Source organism: Sciurus vulgaris, assembly GCF_902686455.1.
Source record: "Sciurus vulgaris genome assembly, chromosome: 4".
NCBI classification, from domain to species: Eukaryota; Metazoa; Chordata; class Mammalia; order Rodentia; family Sciuridae; genus Sciurus; species Sciurus vulgaris.
In genome coordinates, this window is record NC_136464.1 from 22887760 (window position 1) to 22915092 (window position 27333).

General features: G+C 40.0%; 1 protein-coding gene across 8 annotated transcripts in view; it reads left to right on the forward strand.

The window, feature by feature from the left end:
- Window positions 1-26357, forward strand: part of SORCS1 (sortilin related VPS10 domain containing receptor 1) — a 469944-nt gene extending 443587 nt beyond the window's left edge. The window contains exons 24-27 of one of the 8 annotated variants that reach the window (XM_079136902.1): window positions 6253-6352; window positions 20844-20949; window positions 21068-21228; window positions 26082-26357. In XM_079136902.1, the coding sequence (XP_078993028.1) occupies window positions 6253-6352; window positions 20844-20949; window positions 21068-21228; window positions 26082-26161 (447 nt within the window). In that variant the 3' untranslated portion in view covers window positions 26162-26357. Of the gene's footprint in view, window positions 1-6252; window positions 6353-20843; window positions 20950-21067; window positions 21229-21973; window positions 23115-26081 lie in introns of those variants that run through there. The other 7 variants (XM_079136901.1, XM_079136904.1, XM_079136903.1 and 4 more) reach the window with 7 other exon arrangements.
- The last annotated feature ends 976 nt before the right edge of the window (window positions 26358-27333 follow it).

A 27333-nucleotide genomic window follows, 5' to 3' on the forward strand; every position in this document is an offset into this window, starting at 1 on the left:
AGCCTCTTCTCTGACTCAGTCTCCCAAACACCTTCCTGGGGAAAATAAGTGCGCTCATGAACTCCTTCAATTTAGAAGTCCAGACGTGCAGTTCGGGTGTGGATGGATGCAGCCACTCAGAAGTGGACTGTATAGAGGGAAAAGAGGGGTGGGAGGGGTTGGGGGAAGGGGAAAAAAAACAGAATGAACCAAACAACATTACCCTATGTAAATTTATGATTCCACAAATGGTATGCCTTTACGCCATGTACAGAGAAACAACATGTATCCCATTTATTTACAATTAAAAAAAAAAAAAAAAGAAGTGTCTACAAATTGCTCCCCTCTCTCTCTTCATCTGCTTTCCTTGCTACCACATGGGAAGCCTATTTTGGAATGAAACTAGCACATAGGAAAACAAGGATGACCACGGCCAGCACCAACTGCTGTTTAGCCCTTTCGTCAACTCCATCCCCAACACAGCAGTTCTCACCAGTCCAGCCTGGGTGAAGTGGGACCTCCCAGCCAATCCCTGCAGGCCTGGACAGGCGCTATCCGTGACTGCGCCAGTGTTTTATGTGCTCTGTGCCTCAGGGGGTTAGGACGGCCCTTCATGAACCAAATGAACTAAGAGTAGGGTACTTGGTTCCTCCCAGAAAGAGGAAGGGAGAGAGAAGGACCATGGGACAGGCAAACACAACTGACTTTCATCACAATAAAACACACACAAATTTAAAACAAATGCAAAGCAAAGCCGAACAACAAAAATGAACCCCTCCCTTGAAGACTATTCGGAATCTTAGTGGCAATTTGGGAAAGGCTGACCTCATCCCCTCTCTTCATACTTTGGCCTCTTTCTTATAAAAACAAGTGTGCAGAAGCCCAGCAGGGAAGAACCAGGATCCTGGCCAGTGGGTCCTGAAGAGTGGAAGGGCAAAGACCCAGCAAAGGCTCGGGCTTTGCTGCCTGAGCTTCCTTGGAGAGCTTTCTCAGGGGAGCAGAGATGCTGGCTCGGATGGAGCTGTCTTGTCTGTGAAGTAAATTGAAAATTCTTCACTCTGAGAGTACTTGATGCTGTTATTGGGATGACACAGACTGGGTTAATCAAGTGACCCTTGTCTGGGAGGTTTCCACCAGTCTTTCTTTCCGGTCTCTAGCAAGTGAGAAAAGGCTCTGTTGCCCTCAGCGGCCTCCTCAGGGGTAGCACATCTTGCTATGCTGAGGCTAAATGCTGGAGCATGGAACAGGCTCTGCCTTCCAGGCGCTGCACTTCCCTGCTTCCCCCTGAGTCCTCAGGGGTGACACATCTGGATCCATCTCTCCTCCTTGGGGGAGGAAAGGCCATGATGCTCAGGGCGATTGTTTGTGAGGCTGTTCTGGGGAGATAGGGAGCCCATTGGTGTTGTCTTTCAGAATCCTTAAAGGCTATGGGGATGTTTAAAAGGAACAAAAAAAGTCCGTGTAAATATGTCAATCACAGTACATTTCCTTGTCTGTTTGTATTAATTTTCACATTTGACAGATGGCAGAATACAAAATCAAAAGGAGAAAGCAAAGGCAGATATAAACATGGAATAGTCTCTTGGCAGCATTAAAAAAAAAAAAAAAACCTAAAACTTCACTTATGAAATGTAGCTCATACTTTCAGGTTGTATTCTACACCCACCTGGTCTACCTTGTTTGTCCTGAATTTTTAATGCAAAGATTTGGATTATGAAGATACTCTGAAGTTCACAAGGAAGGTCACTGAAATAGGAAACTATCACTAAAAGTAGAGTAAGTCAGAGATGGACCCTTTTGGGATGCAGAAGTCAGAGAAGTTTAAAACTGGCAATGGGGAAAGAATTATTGGTGGCCAATTTGTTTTATCTTGTATATCATCCAGAAAAATCCTTCAGCACTTTGATTAAGCTGAATTTTTTCTGATAAGAAAGAATTGAATTGAGTGAACTGTGTTAACTCTAAGGTAGCATTTGGCTACATTGCTTCTCCTTGCTTTAATCCAGATACTGTGTTATGTAATTTTGGGAAAATCTTCCTCCACTCAATACAAGAGGAAGATTCCTCAAGTGCTATTTGAAGGGACCTTAAAATGTGACAGCATTAGGTTTGACCATGTGGGTCAGCTCCAAGGTCAGGCTCTGTCTCAACATCTTGCTACAGTTCTCTTTATGTTCACCAGCGTTTGTGTTCCTCATACAAAATTCATGGATAAGCACTGTACTTTAGCCAAGGTTAGCCTTGTCATTGATAAATGTGTCGAAACCCATTTTGAATCTTTATCTTCACCTTATGCCACTTCTTTGCATTACCTTTTTCATAAATGTGCCAATTGCCCTGTCGTTCTTAAACTTCTCTTTTCTTCAGGTTTCAACGATTGACATTTTTTTTTCTGAAAATCCAAGACTGTTTATCCCTAATGAATTTAACTAAAAGTGGTTTAGATGTTGACTGTGTTCTTAGTGTGGTAATCATCACAGTTGTTGACTAAATGTTTCCAGTCCACTGCTTTTGTGTTACTGTGTAGGACCCTACCTATGCATCTCTTCTGGATGGGCAGAGACCCACGACTTAGGCAGGTCAATGAGCTGGGATTTGAAGTGATTATGTGTCACGTCCAGACTGACAAGTTCAAATACCCATAAAACTTTGAGAGTTTTCTCCCTCTCCCAAGGCATAGCAAATGGAAATCTTTGAGATGGCTGCTGTACTAGCCTGGTTCCCTGTGTGACCATTAAGAGCTGTCCATATGCAGTGGATACCTTGTGTAAGCAAGAAGTGTGCCTTTGTTGATTCAAGCCCCCAGAAGTTACCGTGCTGCTTCAGCCCCACCTAGTTGATTCTGACTGCTACACTCCATCTTCATCTTTTGTGAAGAAGGCAAGAAGAAAATTGGTGTTTTTCCTATCTCAGGTTCCTCCCACGACATCCCTTGGATGGTAGCTTTTTAATCCTATTTGTATTGTGTCCCCACTGTCCTCTGACTGGTAATATAAATGAAGTGTGGGCTGCATTTGAATCATGTGCATAATCTTCCTAATAGGTAGACGCCAGGAATAAATTGCTCTTTCTTTGGCCATGGTTGTTTAGTCCTAGAACAATAGGAAATGAACCATGTGGGAGGGCAGCAGCAGGAGGGTGGCAGGCAGAGGAGAAATGGATAAATGAAATTTGCTGGGAAAAAAACTCAAAAAACAAAACTCCTTTTTTAAGGTTACAGACACCAAAACCTTTAATCAAGTTCATGTTATGTTTTTAACTATTAGGATGTAGTTGCTAAGAATTTTTGTTTTGTTTTCCATGTTTTTTATCAGTTCATTACAGGAACACAACTTGACTGGACAGAAAAAGCAACAGAAGTAAATTCTACCTGTTTTGGCAGGTTCAGTCTCCCAAACATTACATATTGTTTCACTTGGATCTTTATCAGGCCAGTGTTTTTGATCTTCTCCTTTAGGTCTTGCTCTGCCTCTCTGTGGACTGCCCTTTATTGTACTCTTTTCAAATCCCAGACACTCCCAAATATTACAAATTGTACATACTAGTGAAAGTAATGTGACAGTCCTGAGGTTAGTGTTAGGAATTGCCTATTCCTGTGGTCCACATGAGTCAGCTGACATTGGGGATGTTTTAACTTGCGTGCTTCAGAGATGAATCAGAGATGGCAGCAAAATTTTTAAAATGATGCTTTCTTTATCTTCTAAGCCCACTTAGTCAGAACTCTTTCTCTCTCTCTTTTTTTAAATGTCTTCTGCTGTCTTTGTCATCTGGTTCACAGAACACATTTTTAATGAAAATTCTCTAGATTAGGGGTCCAACAAAGCTGAAGTAAAGTCTCAACTCTTCAAATATGAACGAGATAAATAGTTATGTCCAGGAGATACCAGGCACATAGTGTTAGAGATAACAGTAATTTTACCAAAATAAAGTGCCCAATGCCCATAAAATAGACTTAAAAAAATATATGCAACCAGCTCATGATCTGATGCTTACAATACAGGATATGCATTTCTGCAAGTGAAATAGTAACCATTTAAAATATTGTCAAAATCTGTCAACAGCCTCACAGTAATTTATTTGAGTAGAAAAGTATATGTTTCTAATTGAGGTTGTTCTTGTATGAAATGTAAATTTCATTTAGTTTTGTTTCTTATGCACAATTTCTTTCCTGCAGACTATGTGTTCTTTATTGAATGTCCTTTAATGCAAGTTAAATACATGAAACATACTTTCTGCTACCCGATTATTTTGCACAGCCTGCTTAGTTTTGTAAATGATACAGAAAAAGCCAATGAAGCAATGCTAGGAACCAAACACATCTTGGAAGTTAATCATTTTCAGAAGGGAGTTTCCTGAAGATTATAAATGAGAAGCACGCTGTTCTGACGAAATCTATTTTCTGGTTTGCTTATTTATATCTCTCACTTGAGGAAAAACACTTATAGGGATAAGAAATGAGTATCACTTCACCCTGTTGAAAGAGGGAAGCCTTTCTCTCGCTAGTACATTGTTCCCTTTTATCTTCGATAATTTCTACAAATCAGGTCAATTTTTAAATTACTTATGACAAGTCCTTCATATTAGAGCTAAAATATTTTTCTGTGATTGTACATGTGTGTATATACATGTGTATATTAAATATTGTATGTGCATGTATTTCATAGACAAAACTTATATTAAAAATCCATTGTGAGATTCCTATCCAGACCCTACCAACTGAATGATAACAATAAGATTGGAAAGGAACACAGAGGTAACTCATTTGTTGGACTCTTGGTTAGAAACCCATTCCCTGTATAAACTTAAGCCATTTTGGAAGATTGCCAGTATTCAAGAAAAGGAGTATCTTAATAGAGAGGAAAAAAGTTGTTTTTGACATAGTTTTAAGGTCTCATTTTTCTCTATGGTTTGCCAAATGACAGCATTTGAGAAGCTGGGATTACTCAGGATCCCAGGTGTTCATCCACAGTGCATGGAGAGTCATCCCAGGCTCCTGTTGTTCAGAAAAGAAGTTCATATGCAGGGCAGTTTAGTTCTATTGCCAACCAGGGGCTTCTTTAAGGATCTCGTCTGCCAAACTAAGCCATCAGGCCCTGCTTAATTATTAAAAGAATCAAAGGTGTGATTTTGGCAACTTAGTGGAGAAAATGAAGCTCAATAAATAGAAAAAAAGAGGGAGATGGTTAATTTTACCAGGAGAATAATGCTCAGAAAGCATCTAATTAGATTTAAGTAGTGTATCAAATAAAATATGAATTTCATAATTAAAACCGAATATTAAAAAATAGGCAAGGATACCAGATAAAAATAATAGGGGGGTGATTATCCCTCTTAGCTTTGCAGAAATTCTTCAAAAGTATAAGCAAAACTGAGTAAATGGCTGGGCACAGTGGTGCACGCCTGTAATCCCAGCCTCTTGGGAAGCCAAGGCAGGAGGTTCATGAGTTCAAAGCCAGCCTCATCAAAAAGCAAGATGCTAAGCAACTCAGTGAGACACTGTCTGTAAATAAAATAGAAAATAGGACTGGTGATCTAGCTCAGTGGTCGAGTGCCCCTGAGTTCAATCCCTGGTATCCAAAAACAAAACAAAACAACAAAAAACAAGTAAATGTCTAAACAATGAGCAGGATTTTACTATATCTATAAACCTTACCTCTTACTGTTTACCAAAACTAAGTTCTGTGCCCCATGGTCAGGTTCAGTATTCCATGGCCCAGAATTCATGGTTCTGTTCTGTTCACATGCCAGCCAGAGAAGCAGTTAGGATCAGCTGCCCTATGGCTATGTCTTGTGAATGCACTTTGTTTCAACTATACAGTTTATTATTTCAGCAGAATAATATTTACCATTCAGTAGTACTCACAAAGTACCTCTTCTTTAGAGTATGTTTTGGGGAAATCATATGAATCTTACCAGAATGTGTGAATTACATGTATCTACTTCTTTTAAGTCCTTATACATAACAAATACTTTCTGAGAAAACTGAGGGTGACTTCTTTAAGGTAATATAGGATAGCTTTAAGAGTAGAAATGTTCTTATTTACTAATAGTTTGTCTTGTTTTGTAGTAATTAGGATGTAAAGTCTGATCATACTTAAAAATGTTATATCCACATATTCCAGAATAAACTCAAAATCATATAAGGCTTCCTTATACAATTTACAGGCATATATATTGGGATATCTCAATAAAAACAGTAATATTTTGCAGCATTTTTATTCATGGTTAGTGTAACAATTTTGGTAGAACTAACGATAATGCTTCTTCTTCCAGATCTCAGAAGTATTGATCCATAAGCTCAACCAAAACTCAGTGCACTTTGAGCTGAAGCCTGGGGTCCAAGTTCTGGTCCATGCTGCTCACCTAACAGCAGGTCAGTTTCTATGTCCCAAGATTCTGGCTAGTGGCCTGGTTAATGGGAAAGTCCATTTTGTGTTTCCATCATACCAAGGCTACATGATGTTACTGCTGTTCTTAAACTGGGCACCAATTCTTGGAAGTTTACTTTCTTGATGGTTCTGCCTCAATAGGAATCAGGCAACAGGTATAAGTCTTTCACCAAAAACTGTCAGTGAATCACTTAGACACGTTTCCTCACACGATTACATGCTTCATCTCAATGGAACTCTCGAAAATAACATTATTCTTAGAAATAACCTTGTTTTTCTCTTCTTTCTAAAAAACCCTATTTAAAAATCATTCACCTTTAAAAGAATTTGCTTTCTTTAATGTGTGGCAGGTGAATTTCGGGGACTTAGAAGTCACATAGGGCCACAGTCAAGAAGGAAAACTCAAGTTGGTCATGGTTTTGCAACATACTTAATGTCATTGAGCTTCTGTCTCTTCTGTAAAAATTGGGGTAATCCTTTTAAGGCTATGGAAAAATTTCAGTGATTAAACAAATAGTCCCAAGAACTTTATAAATAAATATTATTGTGCATATTAATAAGAAATAAAAGAACAATTTTTATCAATTACTTTTTTTTTTTTTACAGAGTACAGGGCTGCTCTTTCATGGACTATAAATACTAGTGGAAAATGATATGTATATTTACAGAACTTATAATCTGGTTATGGCATGGGAAAGTTTGGTGGTAGCAGTAGGGTGATGCAATGGGACAAAGAGAATGGGTCATGGAGGTACCTTAATTGACTAAAGTGCATAAATATTTATATAAAGAAGTGAGAGAACATATTTAAGCACTTAAGTTCTATTTTATTTTATATTTTTGCAGCCAGGTCATTGTTTCAATTTTGTTCTAGTACTCACTTTGCAGACTGAGAAAATAAAACTAAAATTCTGTGTGCATCAGAATTGGTAACCACGGTATATCAATGGGATTGTGTGAGGATTGGGTTAATTTGGGTAATGCTTTCTGGTTTTTGGTTGTTAATAACCAAACCAAAGTTATGTGGGAAATTGAAAATAGAGATCATATATGGTCAAAATGATGTAGGATATTTTATAGAAGAAGTGGTCTTTGGGAAGGATCTCAAAGGATGAATAGGACTGAATTCAAGAGATCGTTCCAAACACCAAAGTACTATGGAAAGAAAGCCACAAGGGCATTGCATTGAGAGTGTGGAATTAGTGAGGGCAAAATTCTTAGAAGTCACTCTAGGTCTAGAGAAAGGCCAAGCAGGTTGGCTATTGACCTTCTTCCCCTTGGATTTTGTCTTTTTCATTTTTTTAGAATTTCAAGGAAAATTGTGTTTTAAAAGTTTCTTTGCCTTAAGGAAATAAATATTTAGAAGTCATTGTTCATAGATATGTGATATGGAGGAGGGGTGGGCCCATGTCAGGGGGAGTGCCTGTACTTACCTGAGTGGGCTCTGAGAAGCCATCCAGACTTTTGAAAAGAGGTGTGAAGCTATTTAATTAAATTATCTATCCTGTTAAGAAGGTGGGCTGGACCTCATAATCTTCTCCTATGGTAAGTGGAGCTACTTCCTCCCTTTGAGTTTAGAGACTGAAAAACAACTGAGCCTATTGTTTCATATGGAACTCTGTTTGAAGCGATGTACCAACTAGTCCATCATTTGTGGTCTAAAATTTGTTTTATGGGCATACTCAGTTTCAGAATGCTGTTCTCAGTCTGTCTATTGTGCTGTGCACTGGCTTGATTTATAAGTAAACCTTCCTTTTACCATTTACTAGAACCTTCTCCTAAAAAAGGGATCATCTTATGTCCAGCTGGATAGGCAGCTAGTCCCATTTCTCCAATTCTTCAACTCTGGAGTCCACCAACATTTCATCCTTCTTCTTTCTCCCAAAGTTATCTTCCATAATTTATTTTCTCTATTTGTCTTTCATTTAACTTACTGTTTTATTATATGCTAAATATGGCTCATATTATTTTAGGGAATTTAATATCTTATATCAAATGCTAGTTTATAAAGGCTCCTGGGAACAAGTTGAAAAATAGGGATTAAAAAAGTTGAAAATTAACTGAGACTGTTGGCCAGTGGCTTGGCTGTGGAATTGATCCGAGAAGGATGTCCCAAAGCATCTGTGTATCCATATCTCCATGTGGACAGTTCATTCCTGAAAATCACGAGGGATTCATCCCACTGGTATGAACTCCATGTGGCAGGAAATAATACACCAGAAAAATTTCTCTAATTCATGTCCATAGTTCATTCACAGGTGGGATTTGAAGAGCGGAATTTAGGCTCCTGGAAAAGATGGCTGGCAGAAGAGACATATGTTACTGTGAATCCAGAAAGCCATACTGAGATTTGAATGAAAGCCCTCTGCAGCAGAGATGCGTAGGATGTAAATTTACAAAGATGAAGGAAAGAAAAATGCAGCTTCTGGAAAAAATGCAATCTTACAGTGGTCCAATTTGGAGAGTAGGAAAATTCTTTGAGTTCCAACTATATGGCTACTGGGGGTTCTTTCCTGTGAGATTTGCTAGTAGGGTCTTTGAGCAAATTCCAAACCTGGCATCACTAAGCTTTCTGTCATGACTGACAGGCAACTGCTCTAGATGTAAACTTATATGCAGGTAATTAGCTCCAGTTTAAAGATTATAGGAAGAAAATGTCCAAAGCAGACAAAATGACTGAGTCATGGAAATTTTTGCTATATTGAGTTTGACCATGGTTTTTGTAGCAGTATTAGAATCAGTAGTATCCCCAGGTGTAGACTCTCTATAGACTGGACTTTCATATAGAAAAAAAAATAAGATTTGTGTCAAGATGGGTACTTTTCAACAATTATGATGAGGAAGCAAAATTTAAGAGGGATCAGCTTCTTGTTTGAGATTGATCCTAAGTTAGCCCTAGTTATCTGATTTAGAAAAGCAGTACAAAAACTGTTTAAACAGGTGTTAGACTCTGTCTACCAAAGGCATTAGAGACAGTTCTCCTTTCACACATGGAAAGCCTGACACTTTGAATGAAGGATCTGTGGGATGAGATAATTGCCACAATTTCTTTTAAGTTGAAATGAACATATTAATATTTGGGTGGCTAGTAAGAGAAGCAGGAGGAAGTCTGAAGAAAAGGAGGAAGAGTAAGGAAAGAATCATCACCTCAACTTCCTTTCCCTTCTCATCTCCCCTGAAGGGAGGGGAAATGACTTTTTTTGTTTTGTTTTGTTTTGTTTTGTTTTAAAAAAAGGACCACCCTTTGCAACATTTCATGTCTCATAAGCAGGATTGCTAATACCTTCCCAGGGACCATTATACCATGCTGCTGCATTCCATTAATTGCTCAGCAGATGTTCTGCAGTCCTGTTTTAAAAATGTTCAAGCCAGAGTATGTTCCTGGTGAGAACAGCAATGCATAATTTGGTTTATCTCCAAGGAAAAAGAACTGTCTCCTTTCAGGAATTCACTAGCCTTATTTTAGTTTTCAAATTCAGTTCCCTGTTTTCTTTCATGAGAATACAAGGTAAGCATTTGCAGATACCTGGAGGTCACTGGAGATTGGTTTTGCTGATTTCCTCCTATATATTATATTTCAGAATCTATTAACTTTGGTATATAAACTTATCTAAACTTGAATGCAGTCCTTATTTCGTTTTTAGTCATCCTGTGCTCCTTGGTTACTGTGTAATTCCTCTTGAAGGCCTAACTCCTCCTGACAGCTGTGTTTCAGAAATTCTCTTTGCAAAAGAGTTTGGAAATTGCATAAGAACAGGGAGATGATGAGAAACATGTTATCAGTAAGTTCGAGGTGCATGGCCCGAGTGGCTCCCTTGGGCATTTCTGACTTCATGGCTGCCTGTGTCCATGTTTAGCAGACAAATACTATGGCATTGCAGAATAACCAGGAGAGTTATGAAGGGAGTAAAAATCATCATCTGGTAATTGGACTGTAGGCACCAGTGTTTTGACTAAAATGCATCTTTACTTATGCTATTCCTGACTGGAATATTTCTCCCCACTTCTTCACCTTTCTTTATATCTCCTTGTTCTACTTGTATTTTAATACTCAGCTCAATGCCAATATTTGCATAGCCTCTTTCCAGAGAGCTTTGCCTAAATAACATCTTCCCCAGGTCTGACCAGACATATATTTTTAAATCTATATCTATCCGATGATAACGGTCACGACCAATTGTTTCCATTCTCTTCGTCATTCCTATGTAAATCCTGTGGGTACAGTTCCTTGTATCTTTATATTGTCCCCATCATTGTACCTAGCAGAGAACTTGTACCCATCAGGTTCTCAACAACAAATATGACTTTTGCTGTAATTAGATGTGTATAACATATAACCTGGTAATGTGTGTAATGTATAGCCTTGGCAATATATTCAAAATCTCATTCTTCTCAGTTAATCCTTAGATCCAACTTATCAGTTGGGAATCATATTCCTTGTAACCAAACAACTGGTTTGTGGAGCCTTGCGTAAATATCCAATAAGCATCCAGGGGAAACCCAGCTCATTTTTTCCATAGTACATTTATTAAACTATTTATATGTGGCAAGCATGGGATGGGCAGGTTGAAGGAAAATTGAACCCATACTCCCTAGAATTTTGTGCCCCAGAACAAGAGGTACAAGAGGGACTCTAAGAAGGACCAGCAGGAGGCTGTTATTGAAAGAGACTTAATCAGAAGTGGAACTTATTGATCCTCATTCTACTGCTGTGCTCCCCTACAGGAGTGTTTCCAATGTCAGAAATCAGTGTCACTTCATGAAGGAGCTCCACTCCAGGTCACACCTGTGATGATTCCATCCTCACCTTACCAACCAGACCTTTTCCTCTTTTTTACAATATCTCCCTTACCTTCCCTCTCTCTCATGTATGCATTTACCCTGTCCTTCTTAATCATATTTATGTGTGTGTGTACGTGTGTGTTTTGGTACTGGGTATTGAACCCAGGACCACTCAACCATTGACCCACATCCCCAGATATTTTTTAGGATTTTATTTAAAAACAGGGCCTCACTGAGTTACTCAAGGCCTTGCTAAATTGCTGAGGCTGGCTTTGAACTCATGATCTTCCTGCCTCAGGCTACTGGGATTACAGGTCTGCACAGTACTTGAATCATATGTTTTAAGAGCAATGAAGTCATTTTAAGGAGAGTTTTTCCAGTGATTCTGGAAGAGTCTGATTCAAACCATTTGATTTCTGTAGGTATTTGTGGAAGAGCAAACCCAAGCCATTTAGAAAATAGCCCGTGAAATGCCAAAAGTTGTTTCATTGCTTCCGGTAACTTCAGATTTATCATCATATTCTTCATATGACTCTAGGCAATTGTTACCTATTTTGCCATTATTACTTTAAACCTATGATTTCTCAGCTGTCATGAGATGAATTAGGACCCTCATTCCACTCCATACTGGCTAGACCTGAAGCACCAATGCTAATCCATGAGCATTTACTAATTGTAAATAAAAACAATAAAAATATTACATACAGAAGGTTTAGTAGGGTTGAGCCTCTAGGTTGAATGGAAGTTCACCAAAAGGAAAGGCTATTTGAACAAAATTGCAGCAACAACTGGTTCATGTGTCAAATTATGCATTGTTTGATGTGTTTCAGGGCATCTAAGCATGTACTAGCAAATATTAATAGTTGGTATGTTTACTGTAAGTAAATTATGATCAAGGGGAAAATTATAAGAATTCAAGGTAAACAAATATGCCAGCATTTCATAAACTTCATTGACCCTCATCCATATGTACTAGTGAGGAAGATCTCATTAGTGTAGGTTTGAGATATTAAAATATGATAAACATGGGAAAAAGAAAAGAAGTAGAAAAAATGATTTTCTAAAAATAATTAGTTTGAGTAATAGTCCAGAATCCTTTCTCTTTATAACATAGATGTTTTCAACCCCAAGATGGTAATTTATTTGATGGCATTGAGGATCTAGAAGGAGAAGCCTCTTTCTTGGTTGTCAAAGAAGATAACTTTGGTGGTTTATGTTAGGTTTGATGTCATAAAGCACATAAGTGAAATACCCCTTCAAGAAGCTGGAAATAAGAGCTTGAAAACAGGTGAGAAGACCAGGACCTGAATATACATTCAACTATGACTTTAAATTTTCCACCACCTACCAGATTCTCAGGTGAGGGGAATCTGCTGACAGGTGGTAAATTAAAGCCCTCATTTGCTAGTACAAATCTTTCAAGCATCGTCAAACTGTAATCTTTGTTCTTATGGGCAGTCATGTTCGTGCATAATTTAGTCCTTATATTTGACTAGGGTCAGGGACATTGGGAAGTGGCATAAAAATGTGTTGATTCTTCTATGGTAGAACAGATAAGAGGTCTGCATGAGAATAAAGAGACAGCAAGAGAGGGGGTCACACTGATTTTATCTGAGTATGCAAAAGTCTAACTCGATTAATCCATACTAAACTGCAAACAGTACCTTTTCAGGGATTATTGGCATATCACAAGGATTGTTTATTGGGCAAATGTACTAAAAATCTGGGTGGTGATACCCCTGCACAGAGGGACAAGAAGGGACACGGCTAACTGATTTCTTCTAACCACTTAGAATAAGTGAAATCCTCTTCTATGGTTGGAAAAGCTGTTTCTAACCCAGGGTAGGCAATCTCTGTTGTAAATCATTTATTCTCAAAGCAGAGCACATTTCAGTAAACTTAAGAAGCTTTGTGAAAATAAGAGAATTTTCAGACCTCACTGCACACAGTAAAAAATCCCAGGGAGTCCCAAGGGATGCTATCCAGGAATCTGCATTTTTTTAAGCAAGTTTCCCAAATGATGCTTATACAGCCATCCCTTTTACCAGCCTGAACAACCCATGTTGGCAAGCATTCCACAGACAAAACCCCATCTGCCAAACAAGGGAAGGTGTAGGACCATCTCCAGAAATAAATCTGATTTGTAAGTAGAATATCCACTCAGAAATAAGAAGGGCCGGTAATATTAAGTATAGGAGGAAATTATTAATACACATTAAAATCTAATTTCCTGGTGTCGTTGGAGACAATGTAATTGGCAGAATAGGTAGATGACGGGAAGAAAAATGAAGCATGCCTCCAAATCTGGGATATGCTCTATCCATAATCTAGAGAAATGGCAAAGGCCAGCCAAGTGCTGTGACTGTAAAGCTGTTGAAAAATGATTAAAGTGTGAGCGAGAATCTTAGTGGCAGATATAATTGAATAGCCGTGAGCTTTATGAGAGTTAAATAAATTATATTATCTAGATGCTATTCATGTGCTAGCATGAGCAGAAAATGATACATCCACATCTCACTGTATCCATGCACACACCTCAGAATCCGGATGCTGTTCTACCCTTACCTTTCCAGATGGGTCACTCTTCACCAAGATTAAAAAAAAAGAGGATGGAAAGTTAATATTTCTCAAAGGAAGAGCCTCAAATCTCAGGTTAAATAAAATTTTATATTAAAAAACGTCACCCCCATGCCTCCTGTCTATCAGTTACCTCATTTAAGCAGCTACATTTAGGATAACTGTCCTTTGTCAAGGGTATATGTGGGTTTTGTAATAAAACCATTATCTTGTGTTATCTTGGCTTCCATGGTTTTGCTGACTGGTTTAATTTCTTTTGTGGGTGTAATAAAAAGATATTATCACAGAGATATTAGAGAATTAATATTTCCAGGCTTCAGTTGCTACCACCAGACATGTTATGAGTAAGGGTTGCAAGTGTGCAGCTCCAAATTTCAACCTAGGCTATGAAACTCATGAATTCTGCCCTCTGGCTTCATAATGAGAAAGACACAGCCCAACATTAGTCAAGAAGCTTTGGACACTACATTATAACCTAAGCCACATCGTTACAGATGCACATGTCAAATGGTTGTGGTGGAGTTCTGAAATGTAAAGTGAAGCAAATTGTTGCCATAACATTTTTCCATTTAGGAATAGAATTAGTACTAGTGAAACTTCCACAGCCAATAAATTTCTCTGGTCTCTTTAGTCTCTGGTTGCCTTATTATCTACACAGTTATCACTTATAGGTCTCTTGTGAGTAAATTAAGAGTGATAGTATTTGTCCTTCATTTTGTTTTTCCTAAAATTAATTTTTTCCTCTTCAAATAATTAAGTAGTTTCACAGATACACAGAAACTGACTTTTGACAATTATTTACTCATTGTGGTGTTACGATGAGTACTCATAGGAGCTGAGAGATCTAAATAGATTCCTTACCCCAAGGTGATGAAATGAATGTGATGCTTTCCTAAATCTATCAAGATAGGCAATGAAGCTATTCCTCAGCTTCTAATAGATTCTTTATCAGCTTTTTTTTTTTTTCCCTTCTTTATAATTATCTGAGCTCATAAAAGGACTGAAATAGCCTCAAGGGTAACTGGCCTAAATAGACCAGGTCTGAAGAGGCACCTGGAAATTATTGGTCTGGGAAAAAAAAAATGAGAAAACACATAAAATATAGAGAAGAATTCAGAACCTAGGTCCAGCTACCCTTTAGACACTACCATGTTTCTTACACCTCAAGTGATCAGGACTGTCCTGGATTATACCTATTTGTCAGTATAAGCTTTAGTAGCGCATTCTTTTAAAGTGTTCTCTTTTAGGAAACCCTTTAAGATAGGCTTATTTTTACCCTTACCAAGTCCTTTCCAAGAATTGGATAATGTAGAACCAAAGGTGAGACTCACTAGTTGGATTTTAAGTGATTGAAAGAGAGAATGGTAAGGAGAGGAGGTAGGCTGTTGCTATGTAACAAATCACCTAGAAGTTCAGCATCTTAACACCAAGCTTTTATTGTTGCTTCTGAGTTTGCAGATCAGCTGGGTGGTTCTTTTGGTCTTGTCTGTCAACATTTAGGGAGTGCTTATGATCTTGGCCACTACTGCCCCACATATGGCAGGGTGGCTGGATACCGACTGATCTAGATTGGCATTGATTAACATGACTCAACTGTTCTCTATGCAGCCTCTCATCCTTCAGGAAACTGTTCTGAGTTTGTATGCCACAGCAGTGTTCCCAGAGGGGCAGAGAGCAGAAGGACACAGCTTTTCAAACACATGATGAGCACACCATCACTGCTGTTGTCTCCTGTTGCCAAATGCATGTTGTAATGGTAGTCCAGACTCGCAGGGTGAAAGAAGCAGATCTCACCTCTTGGTGGGAAAAGCCGCAAACTCATTGTACAAGACCTGGACACAGAGAGTGGTAGAGAATAGCACCAGCAATGTAGTCAGTGCCCATGAGGGTGACAACTCACTTAGTGCAGACCTGAAATGTTTTTAGATAATTTAGAAAACTCTATCTGAGAGCCATAATCATATACAGCTACTAATAGCAACAAGAAGACACTTTGGTTTTTGTTTTGTTTTATTTTAGTGACCCAGAAAATATAAAAGTCAGGCATGCCCTAGGCTAGATAATTTCATGAATGATGAGACTCAATCTATTATGCAAAATAGTCATATATATACACATATGTATATGTATACATAGATATATGGATATTAGAGACTCACAAAGACCATATTAGTCCATTTTGCATAACCGTAATGAGATACCTGAGAATGGATGACTATATACTCAAGAAGTTTATTAAGCTCACAGTTCTGGAGGTTCAAGACACACATCTGGTTATAGCTTTCTTCCTGGTACAGCATGGGAGTGAACAGAGAGCACATGTGTATATTTATATTCTTTGATCCCTCTCTCTTCTTATAAATCCATTAGTATTCACTTACAGGAGCTTCATTCTAATAATCTTATCTACTGCTAATCACCAATTAAAGGCCTCACCTCTAACCACCATTTTAAGTTCCCACCCTCTTAATGCCTCACAATGGGGATTAAATTTAAAACATATATCTCTGTGGGGCACAGTCAAACCATAACCCAGTCATACCATTCAAGACAAATGTAGGAAGTTCATTGACCAAGTGAGCATGAGTCTTTATGCCCATTTTGCACAATAGCACTGTGCTATTTCCACACCATCTTAATTATCTAAAATAGGTTCCAGACCACAAGGATTTTCATACCAGAGACTGATAATTCAAGTTGGACTTGAGCACGCTTTGGAAAAAAAGAAAATCAAGCTAAGGTGAATTAACTTGTTTTTGTAACTTCTTGACAGCATCAGCTCTTGGATTAGAAATGTAGTAAAGCTGAGAGTTTCAGGGTCATAGTGCAGGTGGAAGTTCTCCAAGGTGGTGCCTTGAATAGAACGAGAGTGAACACAAGATAGCCACCATGTGTTTTGCCTGGCTTCGCTGGTTTATGCTACCATGCCCTTGTTTTCAAAACTTGAAAATCAACCAAGCGTAGGGCAGCTGCAGTGTGGGGGACAGTGGTTCTCAGGGTGAGGCATTCCCTAGCAAGTGCTCTGTGGCACACTGGTCGGAGGAGTTTATGGAAAACTGTAGTAATGGTAAGTGAGTTCCTCTTCTGTAGGACTGCAAACCTTTAATATCCTGATGTGCATCATGAATCTTCAGAAGGGGTATGCCATTTCCCAAAATTACTTCACTCTGGAATTCTTTCAGGACTGTTTTTCTACAGAATATACTTTCAGAAATATGATAGTAATAATAACAGGGTAAAAATTTTGGGCATATTCCATGTGCCAGAGACTGTGACAGTGTTTTATAAATTCCATCTCCTTTCATTCTCACAACTTACTACACCAAACATGATTTTTATCTCCATGTTGCAAATGAGGAAACTGAGTGTAAGTTTAAGTCCCTTAGTCTACAAGTGGTAGAACCAGGATCGGATTCCAAAATGGGACCCTATCAGTAACTTAACTCCAAACACATATTTCTGAGTTTACTCTCAGATGTACAGCTGTGACCATATATGTCAATCTTTTTTCACAAAAAGGTATGTTTATTACTGTAAGCTTTCCTATTATGATAATCAACCCGGATCCTTATAAAGAGAATACAATAATTCAAAGCATTGCTAAGATCCTCAGAGGATTTTTCAAATGGTGGGTGCCAGCATCTAGGCTTAGAAATGTTGAGTCACTTGGAGCGCTGCTTATATCCCTGTTTTGCTCTGTTTACTCATAATGGCAAAAAACTGCACAGCACTTTTCTCCCACCCATCTACCTTGTTTAGGCTGCAATTGAAGAGGGATTAATTTATGCTAATTCCCCACAACAAGCCAAAGCCCATTTATCAGTACTGTCCATTCCTCAGCAAAACACACAGAAATGCACCTAAGTATTGGGCAAACTAAGATACGCAGCCGCTGTTGTGGGAGCAGTCAAACCCGTTTATATTCAGGCACAGATCAGCAAGCAGAAGCCACCCAGGGGACACAGAGAGCAGTGGCACTCACTCAGTCTCTCTCCGCTGCTGTCCACTGCGTCGAGAAGTGATGAAGTGATGGAGAGGGAGTGAAGAGCATGAGTTTGGGAACTGGGGAGAGGAAAGCTTATTTTTCCACACAGATGTGCTAATTACCTAACAGTGTTAACACTGCTGCTTTAAGAACAATTTGGGTGTGAATGGTTTAGGATTAAAAGATTTAACCTTGTGATGGGAAGAGGGATGGGAGGAGGAAGCTAAAGATAGGCAATGAAGCTCGTGTGTGTGTGTGTGTGTGTGTGTGTGTGTGTGTGTGTGTGTGCACGTGCGTGCGCGCGTGCATGTGTGTAGCTACTTATGTGTGTTTGCTCTTGTGTTAGTGAGAACATAGCCAAGGAATTTCCTCTCTCAGTTTTCCATTTATTTCCATGCCATCTCTTCAAGCAAGCTGTGTCTTCTTGGTTGCACCAAGAAGCTATGCCGACAGCTCACTTCCAGGCTGAGAAATTAAACTACTCCTGACCCTAACCATCTCTAGGCCTTCATTTACTCCCTGACAGATGAAGGGTTTGCATTAGGAAATTACCTTACAAATATCTTTTTAAAAAATGTGATGATAGTATTGTGATAATGAAAAGAGAGAGATTTTATCTTTTAGTGTGGCAGATGATGATATTGTATGATATCTGAGAGCTTCTTCAAAATAGTCCGGTGGTGGGACTGTGGGATTAGATGGGAATGGAAAGAAAATAAGATTGGCGGTCAACTGATGGCTGTTGAGACTTAAATGAAGAGTACATGAGGATTAATTTCTCTATTCTCTCTTTCTCTCTCTCTCTCTTCACATACACACAAACACACACACACACACACACACGCACACACACACACACACACCACACATTAATCTGTACATTTACATGCCATCGAAGTTTCAAAGTATACGATCTAGGATTCTAACTGCTCCTTTAAAAACAATATTTTAGCTTGTCGCTTGCTATTTCTTCCTGTGCTATACGGTCTTAATCCTAAGGCCCACATTCAGGAATATCTTTTAAAATTTCTAATTATCTTCCACCAGGGTGAATATATAGCAAGTGTGTGTACATGGGTCCGTGATTCATCTTTGTTCTCCACTTACTCGTTCCAAGTCTTTGGAGTGACAGTAACCAAGGAGAACTTCACTGATAATGCGGATCACGGTCCCCATTTCATTTGTGAAAATAAGTAGGGATAATGTCCATAATAAATGGAAGGTGTTTTCTTCCCTGCTGATATCCCACCAACTGCAGTGCTCATTCCGAAGTGTTCCTGGACTTGGCTGATAGCACTGAGACTTTATTATCTTATTACAAATGGAAAGCAAATTTTCCTCGGGTGTTCCATGACAGTGGGGCTGCACCCGTCTTCTCACATACACTGACACAGCTGCTTGACTTACACACCTATTTGACCCACAGGGAGAGAAAAGAGCAGAGGGCTTCCTTATATTCAGTGAGCCAATTCTACTAAACTTACTAATCCTATTTTCTGAGAAAGAAGAAGGCTTGGCTTTCATTTTACAGTGAACTGTGTGGTTACATGAAATATGCTTTCTAGTGGTGGCCACTGAGTGGCAGGGATGTAATCTTATGAAAACCAAACAGAGTAGAAACAGCTGAGGGTCTGGTCTGAGACCATTAATATTGCAGTCACTTATTCTTGAACGTTTCTACCTTGATGACCAGAATGTAGCCCTCTCGGCTCTCAACAGAGACAAGCCACAGAAAATGGTGCTTAAAGGTCACCTGCATTTCTGGGCATCAGACTCTGCTTAAATTGATGGAAGGTAAAGGTCAGCATCCTGGCTTCCACGGGGTTTGCGTGGATCGTTGCTTAGGCTGGAGCTGGGCCAGATTTGCAAACTGTCAGTTCTTGAGAGGGTAGAAATTAATTGCAAACAAAGTCATTACAAGTACAACAGGTTTGACCCTGAGGTGCAAGAAGATTTTGAGTTCGGGAGAGATGTTTTCCAGCACTGTACTCTAAGGGGGAACTCGGGGAGACTGGTGCATGCAGAAGCTTTGTTTTATCTGGGAGGAGAAATCACTGCATTTGAAGGGCAGGAACTTGCTGTTAGGACTTCAGGAAGTTGTGGAGCCATCTGGATGGCATACTTCTTCCCCAGCATTACAGTGACTGCCCTTGTGAAATATTCACTTAGCCATCAACTCCCTGTAGTGCGCAAAAAATATAACACGTGTTGTCACTTTTCCAGTTCTTTCCTTACAACTAATGGGAGAGGAGCAAAATAGATTGGATAATTCACAAAAATATTCACACTGGTGGTTTTACTGGTTATCTGCTATGCTTAGTGGGAAAAGCTTGCATGTAGAGTATGGAAAAATTTAATAACAATTAGCATTCTATTACTATAAATATGGATGGTCCCTGACTTACAATGGTTGGACTTAGGAGGTTTACCCAAACAACCATTCAGTTTTTTACTTTCAGTACAGTATTCAGTAAGTTACATGAGATAGGCTTTTGTTTGATGATTTCTTTTTTTCCCTACTGTAAGCTAATGTAAGTGTTCTGAGCAAGTTTAAGGTAGGCTGGGCTAAGCTGTGATGTTTGGTAGTTTCAATGCATTTTGACTTATGATATTTTCAAGTTACAATGAGTTCATCAGGATATTACCCCGACATTAGTAACTCGAGGAACATATGTATTGATTAGTAATAATAATAATAAGAGTAGCAGCCTTAGAAATAAAAGCAAAACTTAGAGGTTCTTAATAATTAGGTACATTAACTCATTTAATCTTTGTGACCACAAAGGTATGGACCATCAGTCTCTAACCACAGAGGCACATTAAGGTGGACTAACTTGCCCAGGATAGTACAGCAGCAGGTGGGAGAGGAAGGCTGGAATCCCAGCTGTTTGGCTCCAGGGTATTTGCTCTTCCTTGTGCCACTGCAGTACTTGGACACCCCAACTGGAGCATTCAGGGGTCCGGGACAGGCTCAGATGCACACACCTATCAGCCTTACGATGTGCACCTTATATGTTCATCCGTGTGGCTTTCTGGGACTCACCAAGCCTGTGTGTGAACTGTGTGAGGCTCTCATGGAGTCCCACCTGCCTGAGTTTCTGCTCATGACCATGCCTTGTTTCCTCCCCCAGCCCCACTGGTGGACCTTACTCCAACCCACAGTGGTTCCGCCATGTTGATGCTGCTGTCGGTGGTGTTTGTGGGGCTGGCCGTGTTCGTCATCTACAAGTTTAAAAGGTGCGTGTCCCTCCACCCACGTCTCCCCTGCCTCTTCCCTCTGACAGGTTCAGAAGCACACGTGGCAGTGTGATGCTTCTCCCTTGCACAGCAGTGATGGTTTCTGTTAATGTTTTAGGAAGATCCCGGGGATTAATGTTTATGCCCAGATGCAGAATGAAAAAGAACAAGAGATGATCAGTCCAGTCAGTCACACTGAGAGCAGGCCCAATATCCCTCAGACTGAACTAAGGAGGCCTGGCCTGCTTAGAGATGAGAAGGTGGAATCACAGCTCGTAGGTAAATGATTCCCAGTAGCCGTCAGTTGTTCAGCCTGAGTAACCAATAGCTGACTCTCCCTCTAACTGCTTTCTGGCTTCATATAATCACTTCCTTCTGTTCTAACATCCCTGAGAAAAACAGCTAAGATGCCTCTTTCTTGCTTCTATTTAGTACCCCCCCTCATTAATTAATTTCCCCTTTTGCAAAAACCCTCCCTAAAACGCTGGGCTTCATATGTTTATGAGCAAAGAACAGATGTTGGCCCTAACAATAGACAAGAATGGGAGGCCCCAGAGGCTGGGGATGGTGAACTGGAGGGCTGGGAAGGGTTTGGAGGACAGGATGTGTAAGACCAGAACCAAACATGGCAGCTCAACTCTGGACAACCCTGTGGAGGCAAAGGGCTCCAGAGCACTACTAGAGAAGGGACATACTGAGAGTGGCCAGTCTGAACATCAGAGATTTGTTTTTAATCTAGCAGTTATCTAGAAACTGTCCCCCAGGAAACATGGTTTCTGAGAACTTGAGAACAAGAAGCACAAAGTTTGGGAGTGAGGATCCTGAGAGAGTCCAACTGCAGGATTAGACTATTGCAGAGCAGATCAGCAAATGCCTCTTTTTTTTTTTTTTCAACTGTCCCTTATCATATAGTCCTTAAAATGGACTTCATATTTCATATTTCAATAACCTCTCTCTGCCTGTGAAGTAAGCATGGGAGACCAATAGGTAGGTCTCAGTTGCTAAGTCCTACTATTTATTGCAGAAGAACTTTCCCAGGAAGTTAGACAAATCCATGGAGCCACCATTGCTGATCCATTTCTCTCCTTGGCTCCTCCTGTCAGTTGGCTTCAGGAGTTGAAGCTGTAAATGTTCACATCTAGATCCTGCATTGCTGACCTTGAAGGATAAATTATTACACAACTTTTCACACTTCACTCTAATGTCATAATGCCAAACTACCCAGAAGGCCTTAACATAAAAATTTTAATCTGTTATTTGGGGGAAAAAATGAACATGTAAGCAGAAACAGAACCCTCACTACATGGGGCAGGTCTGTGGAGACATTCAGGGGAAACTTAAGTGCAATGACTGGCCCATATTATAGGTAATAGTGACAACTGCAGCCACATGTGGTGTCCAGTTTTCACTGTGCATTTTCTTTTACGGGGTGCGGGGAGATACGGTAATAAATTCACATGGCGTTGGGTTAAGAAGGGAAAAGGCTTTTCTGTCTGCAAGTCCAGAAAAGCATCCCCTCAACCCCCCAACCCCACCCTCTGTCTGTTCCTTTGCAAAGCTTCTAAGACACTGCCTTTTGGGGTTATTTGGTTCTCAGTCCCATTTGCACAGAATGTAGAGCACAGTGGCTGCTTACTGTATGACAGTAGCAATTCCTCCTTCTCCAGGAACATCTCACAACACATTGCAAATTCTCTGACACCTTTCCATTTCCAGTTTCATTAAATGAGTAAGTGTTACACGTTTTCTCTTAGGAGAGTAGCTTTACCCTCCCCTCCCTCCCCTTCTACTCAACCTGGTGACTCATCTCTCCGATTGCAAAGAGCAAGACACGCCACTCCACCTTCAACGCCAAAGCGGGGATCTGCTGGGTCACAATTTGCAATTTAAGGAAAACCCCCAAAGGCTACAGGCGACCTGCTGATCAGGAAAGAATTTCGCTCTTGTCCAGCGCATCATCCTTCATGACCACTAACTTTGTGTTTCTTTTCTTTCCTCTGTTGTTCTGTTTCCTATTTTGCCAGGAAGTATTTCCATAGTTGCTGAGAATCAAAGCACAAAAGAAATCCCTACCTATGTAAATGTTTGAATGGAGGACGCCAGTAAAAAAAACAAAAAACAAAAAACAAAAAAACAAACAAAAATCAAAACAAAAAATAAAATAAAAACAGTCAAAATCCAAACAAATAAAAACAAAACACTCACTGCACCGGGACTTTTAATTCTTCTGACACAGACAACAAGGGTTTTTAGCTTTAAGCCTGTGCATGTGGACAATACCTTGAGGACATGTTTGGAGGGGCAGTGTACAGGTGCTCTATTTTAATGGAAAACACTCCCCTCCCCTTTTCTTCTTCTCTTTTTTCTGATCGGTCGTGTTTGTAGAAAATTCATAACATATATAGGCCAAGGAAATCTGCATGTATTTTTGGAAACATTCTTGGCTCTAGATTTAACAGCTATTTTAGCACTCCTGGCTGAGGGGTGGATTAGCCATCCCAGGCCTTTTCATAAGACACAAAGACATGCACAGGAGTTTGAAACCCTGAGCTGTTTCTCTGTTCCACTGTCCTTACTGTCCTTTCCCCTTCTAAGTTAGCATTGGTAGCTCTGTTGGTCAGCAGTGGTCACAAAGGCTGCTTTCTCTCCATTCTCTGTGGCCACAGGGACAAAGATGCAAGCTGAAGATCGTGCGTGCAGGTACAATAGGAAAGGAAGGGAGGCAGGGACGCAAAGCATGTCAGAGACGGACCTTTGTTTCTTGTTCAACTTTTCTCCTTGCAGCTTTCCCTACTCCTGCCCCAACTGATGTAGAAGATGGGATTTTTTCTAGTTGTTACCCTTTGTCTTGCCTTCCCATTTGTCCGCCATTCATGTGTGCCCATGATCTGTCGATGTCTTTGAATCTCTTCCTTTCAATCCCCAAGTAATCTTTCAACTGTTCCTACTTTTCTTCCCAAACATGTTGCAAGATTTTGGACATGACCCCTGATGTCTCCTATATACTAGCCTAGGCTCTGCCAACCCTGACCCCACCACTTGCGAGTCTTGGCTCTCTGTCTGTTTTGTATGCTCCCAAGCATGCCAGCTTCTGTGCACACTGCTCAGGCTGCATCCTGCCCAGCAGGGTTCAGTTTCATGTACCCTTTGTCTCTTCCTCCAGAATCTGTCTTTTTCAAATATCCTTGCCTTTTCCCACCTGGAAACATGTAATGTGAAAGAGTTGATATATGCAAAGCAGTCAAACCTGGCCATATTCTTTGGAAAAGAAAGTTCACAGCTGAATAGTGGTGTTGTCGCACATTAACAGACATCTCGTGTGGTCAGATTCTGGAAGATTCTTGTGAGAAATGTGTAGAACATGTGACTGTATTGCAGGGTAATGTCTTCCTGTGATAGTTGCTGTTACCATATACTTCCTTTCTCACAGGAGAATACAAAATATTTGTGAAATAAAAACTGATTTTAACCAGAAGGAGAAACAGGTTAATGGACTTAATGTTTGAGAATGTCAAAATGTCTGAGAAAATAGGTCTTATCTTACATTAGGATGAGATTTTGATTATTTAGGGTGATCCTGGTGATTTCACATGTGCTCTCTGATCTCTGAGTATCACCGTATCAGTAATGGAAAGATAAGTCAGTATGTAGGGGAGGAGTTACCCCACTCCAGCAAAGCAAAAGAAATCCTCACAATCCTTAGATCCTCAAACCATGAAGAAATTCCCATTTGTCCAAGGGGGATCATGATAGAAGGACCAGAGAAAGAAGGGAACAAAAGTTCATCCACTACTGGAGTCCCTTCAGTATTTGGACTGGACAAAGCCCACTTGAAGGGCAGGAGAAATCAATTCTGATAAACCACCCAGAGAACCTAGTCTCCTTCTTGCCTGTGTCCCCAAGCCAACAACAGGGTATCATAGGGGACCTGGTGATAATGAAGATATCCTAAAGATCCTGATGCTCCCTGCCCTAATGTTGCTCAGACAGGGGAAGAATAGCAAAGCTGCTGCCAGAAATTAACCATGCAGAAGGTTTTATGTTTGAAGAGTCCCCGTGTGAATCTGGGCAATGGGTTGGGCCTGTGGTGACCACCTTCTTGTAAAACTCAATTGATTCCCAACCGGCCAGGCTTCCTAACTCATAGAAAACATCCTCATTGATTCTCTTCAGTTGGAGCCTCCCAAATTTCATCTGGAAGACAAAGTGTTTAGAAACCAAAAGAGGCTCACACACACCAGCACAGGGAGTCCTCAGAGTTGCAGTTCAATTCATTTTAATTAGAAAATTGTGAAAAAGGGTATAATACTCTTAATGTAGCACAGTGCCTTGCCTAGAGTAGTATTGTGAAAATTATTTGTCAGTGAAATAAATGAGTGTAGAGACATAGGGAAGAAGGGGCTGTCAGTCCCAATTTACAATAGAGGCAGACATGAGATGCCTGACATTTTGGAGAGTGACCAGAGGTGGCCAGCTATAGATTCAGCATCTCCAGCGTCCTCATGTGCCTCTCCTCAAAGCTCCCTCCCACCTGTAGGTGATTAGTGAGGCAAGGTACTACTCATTGTTCCTGTGACCGTGGCTAGTGGTTCTCAAAGTGTGGGACTCTGGCTGTCAGTATCAGCATCACCCTGACTTGTTAGAAATGCCAATTCTGGGTCTGTACCCCTGAGCTACTGAGTCAGAAACTCTAGGGGATGAACAGTGTTGCTCTCTATTTCTGAAGGGGAGTGGTCCCAGCAATCAGTTTTGACAAGCCATCCCGGTGATCATGATGATGCTCAAGTTTGAGAACCGCCAATACAGGCCATTCCAGCTCAAGCCCAAAGACAAGGCAGTGATGTCAGCCTACAAATGGGAGGGACCCAAGTGCCTACCTACTCGCTAATAGCAGATGCAAACACAATGAGGAGTTTGGTGGGCTTAAGGCCAGAGGAGTATGGGGAGGGATGTGTGTGGAAGGTGAGATTCAGGGCAAGCTAAAAATAGAACACTGCAACATTTTCTAAAACCCCAGAAGGCAAACTGTGCAAGCTGTACCCTGAACTACCCAACCAACATTTTCTCCCTTGCCTTATTCCTAATTGGATCCACTGTCCAAAATGCAGAGGTTCGCTTTGCTTGTTTTTCAGAAGTTCCAAACAGCAACTTTGAGAGCAATGGGGTGCTTGGCAGCTGTTCTGTGTTTTCCAGGATTCCAACTGAGCATTGAAATCCCTCATTTGCCAACTTATTTTTATAGGAAGCCAATTTAAAAAAAAAAAAAATGAAAGTTTTCTTATAGTATTGGAACTACTTCTAATTTTAAAATGACTTTTTTGATGTATTTTTTGTTAAATACTATGTAGTGTAATGTATAATTGCTCTTGTTTATTGCTTTTACAATCATATTTATTAAACAGATAATGTCTCTAAAGCCTTTGTCTCAGATATTTATTTTTATCCCCAAACTCGGTATTTAGTCAAAAAGTGATGCATTTCCAAGATTTCATAAAGGCTAATTAGAAGACAATACTGTTAACACCACAGGCTCAAGGTTTTCTTGTTTTGTTATTAACAAAGTAGAATACATCTTCCAACCTGAATTGTGCCTGCATTTCAGTTGATTGTATAACACCTGTCACTTTATTAAATTGCATTATTTCCTTTCACTGGTTACTTTGAAATGAATAACATGATCATTGTTATCAGTTCAAAATTACAAATTAACAGGGAGTAAACTCATTCAAATTTGTTCGTAACCTTGTAGTTACTGAAGGACCAAACTACATGTAATGAACTGAGACTTGGAAGAATTGCTAGAGGCTCAGATGGTAGAAAGAAAATAGCTTTGGACTTGGAATAGAAGACAGGAGTTCCCTTCTGTCTCTACCAGCTGTGTGACCTTGAGCAAATCACTTTAACACACAGAAGATTCACTGCCTCCATGTGTATAATTTGGAGGAAGAAGACCCCTTAAATTTCTGGTGTTTTGACTGGGTGAGTCATTCCCAAGAATTCCAAACAGATGATTCAAAGTTAGTGGAAAATAAAGAAGGTGGACCGCATGTGCTCTCTTTGGGCACCATTTGTTCCTTACATTAGGTCAAAACATTTGTGCAGACACAAAACCTTCCTCAACATTCCCCGAATTCTACCAGAGTCAGAATGTTGTTGTGTCTTTAGTGCCGTCTCAGCATGCATGGGAATTTCCTTATTTTTAAAATTTTTTTAATGTTGCCTTTAGTTTAGTTTAGTTTTGTTTTCCTTTCCCACAGACTAACTCCTCTCACCCTGCATGGCTCTTCAGACCACTCTGTGCCCCACCAAAAGCAGTCTATCTCCTGTGTCAGTCAGGGGTTAGCGAGGCAGAGAGCCTGCCTAGATATTTCACATAGAGGGGGT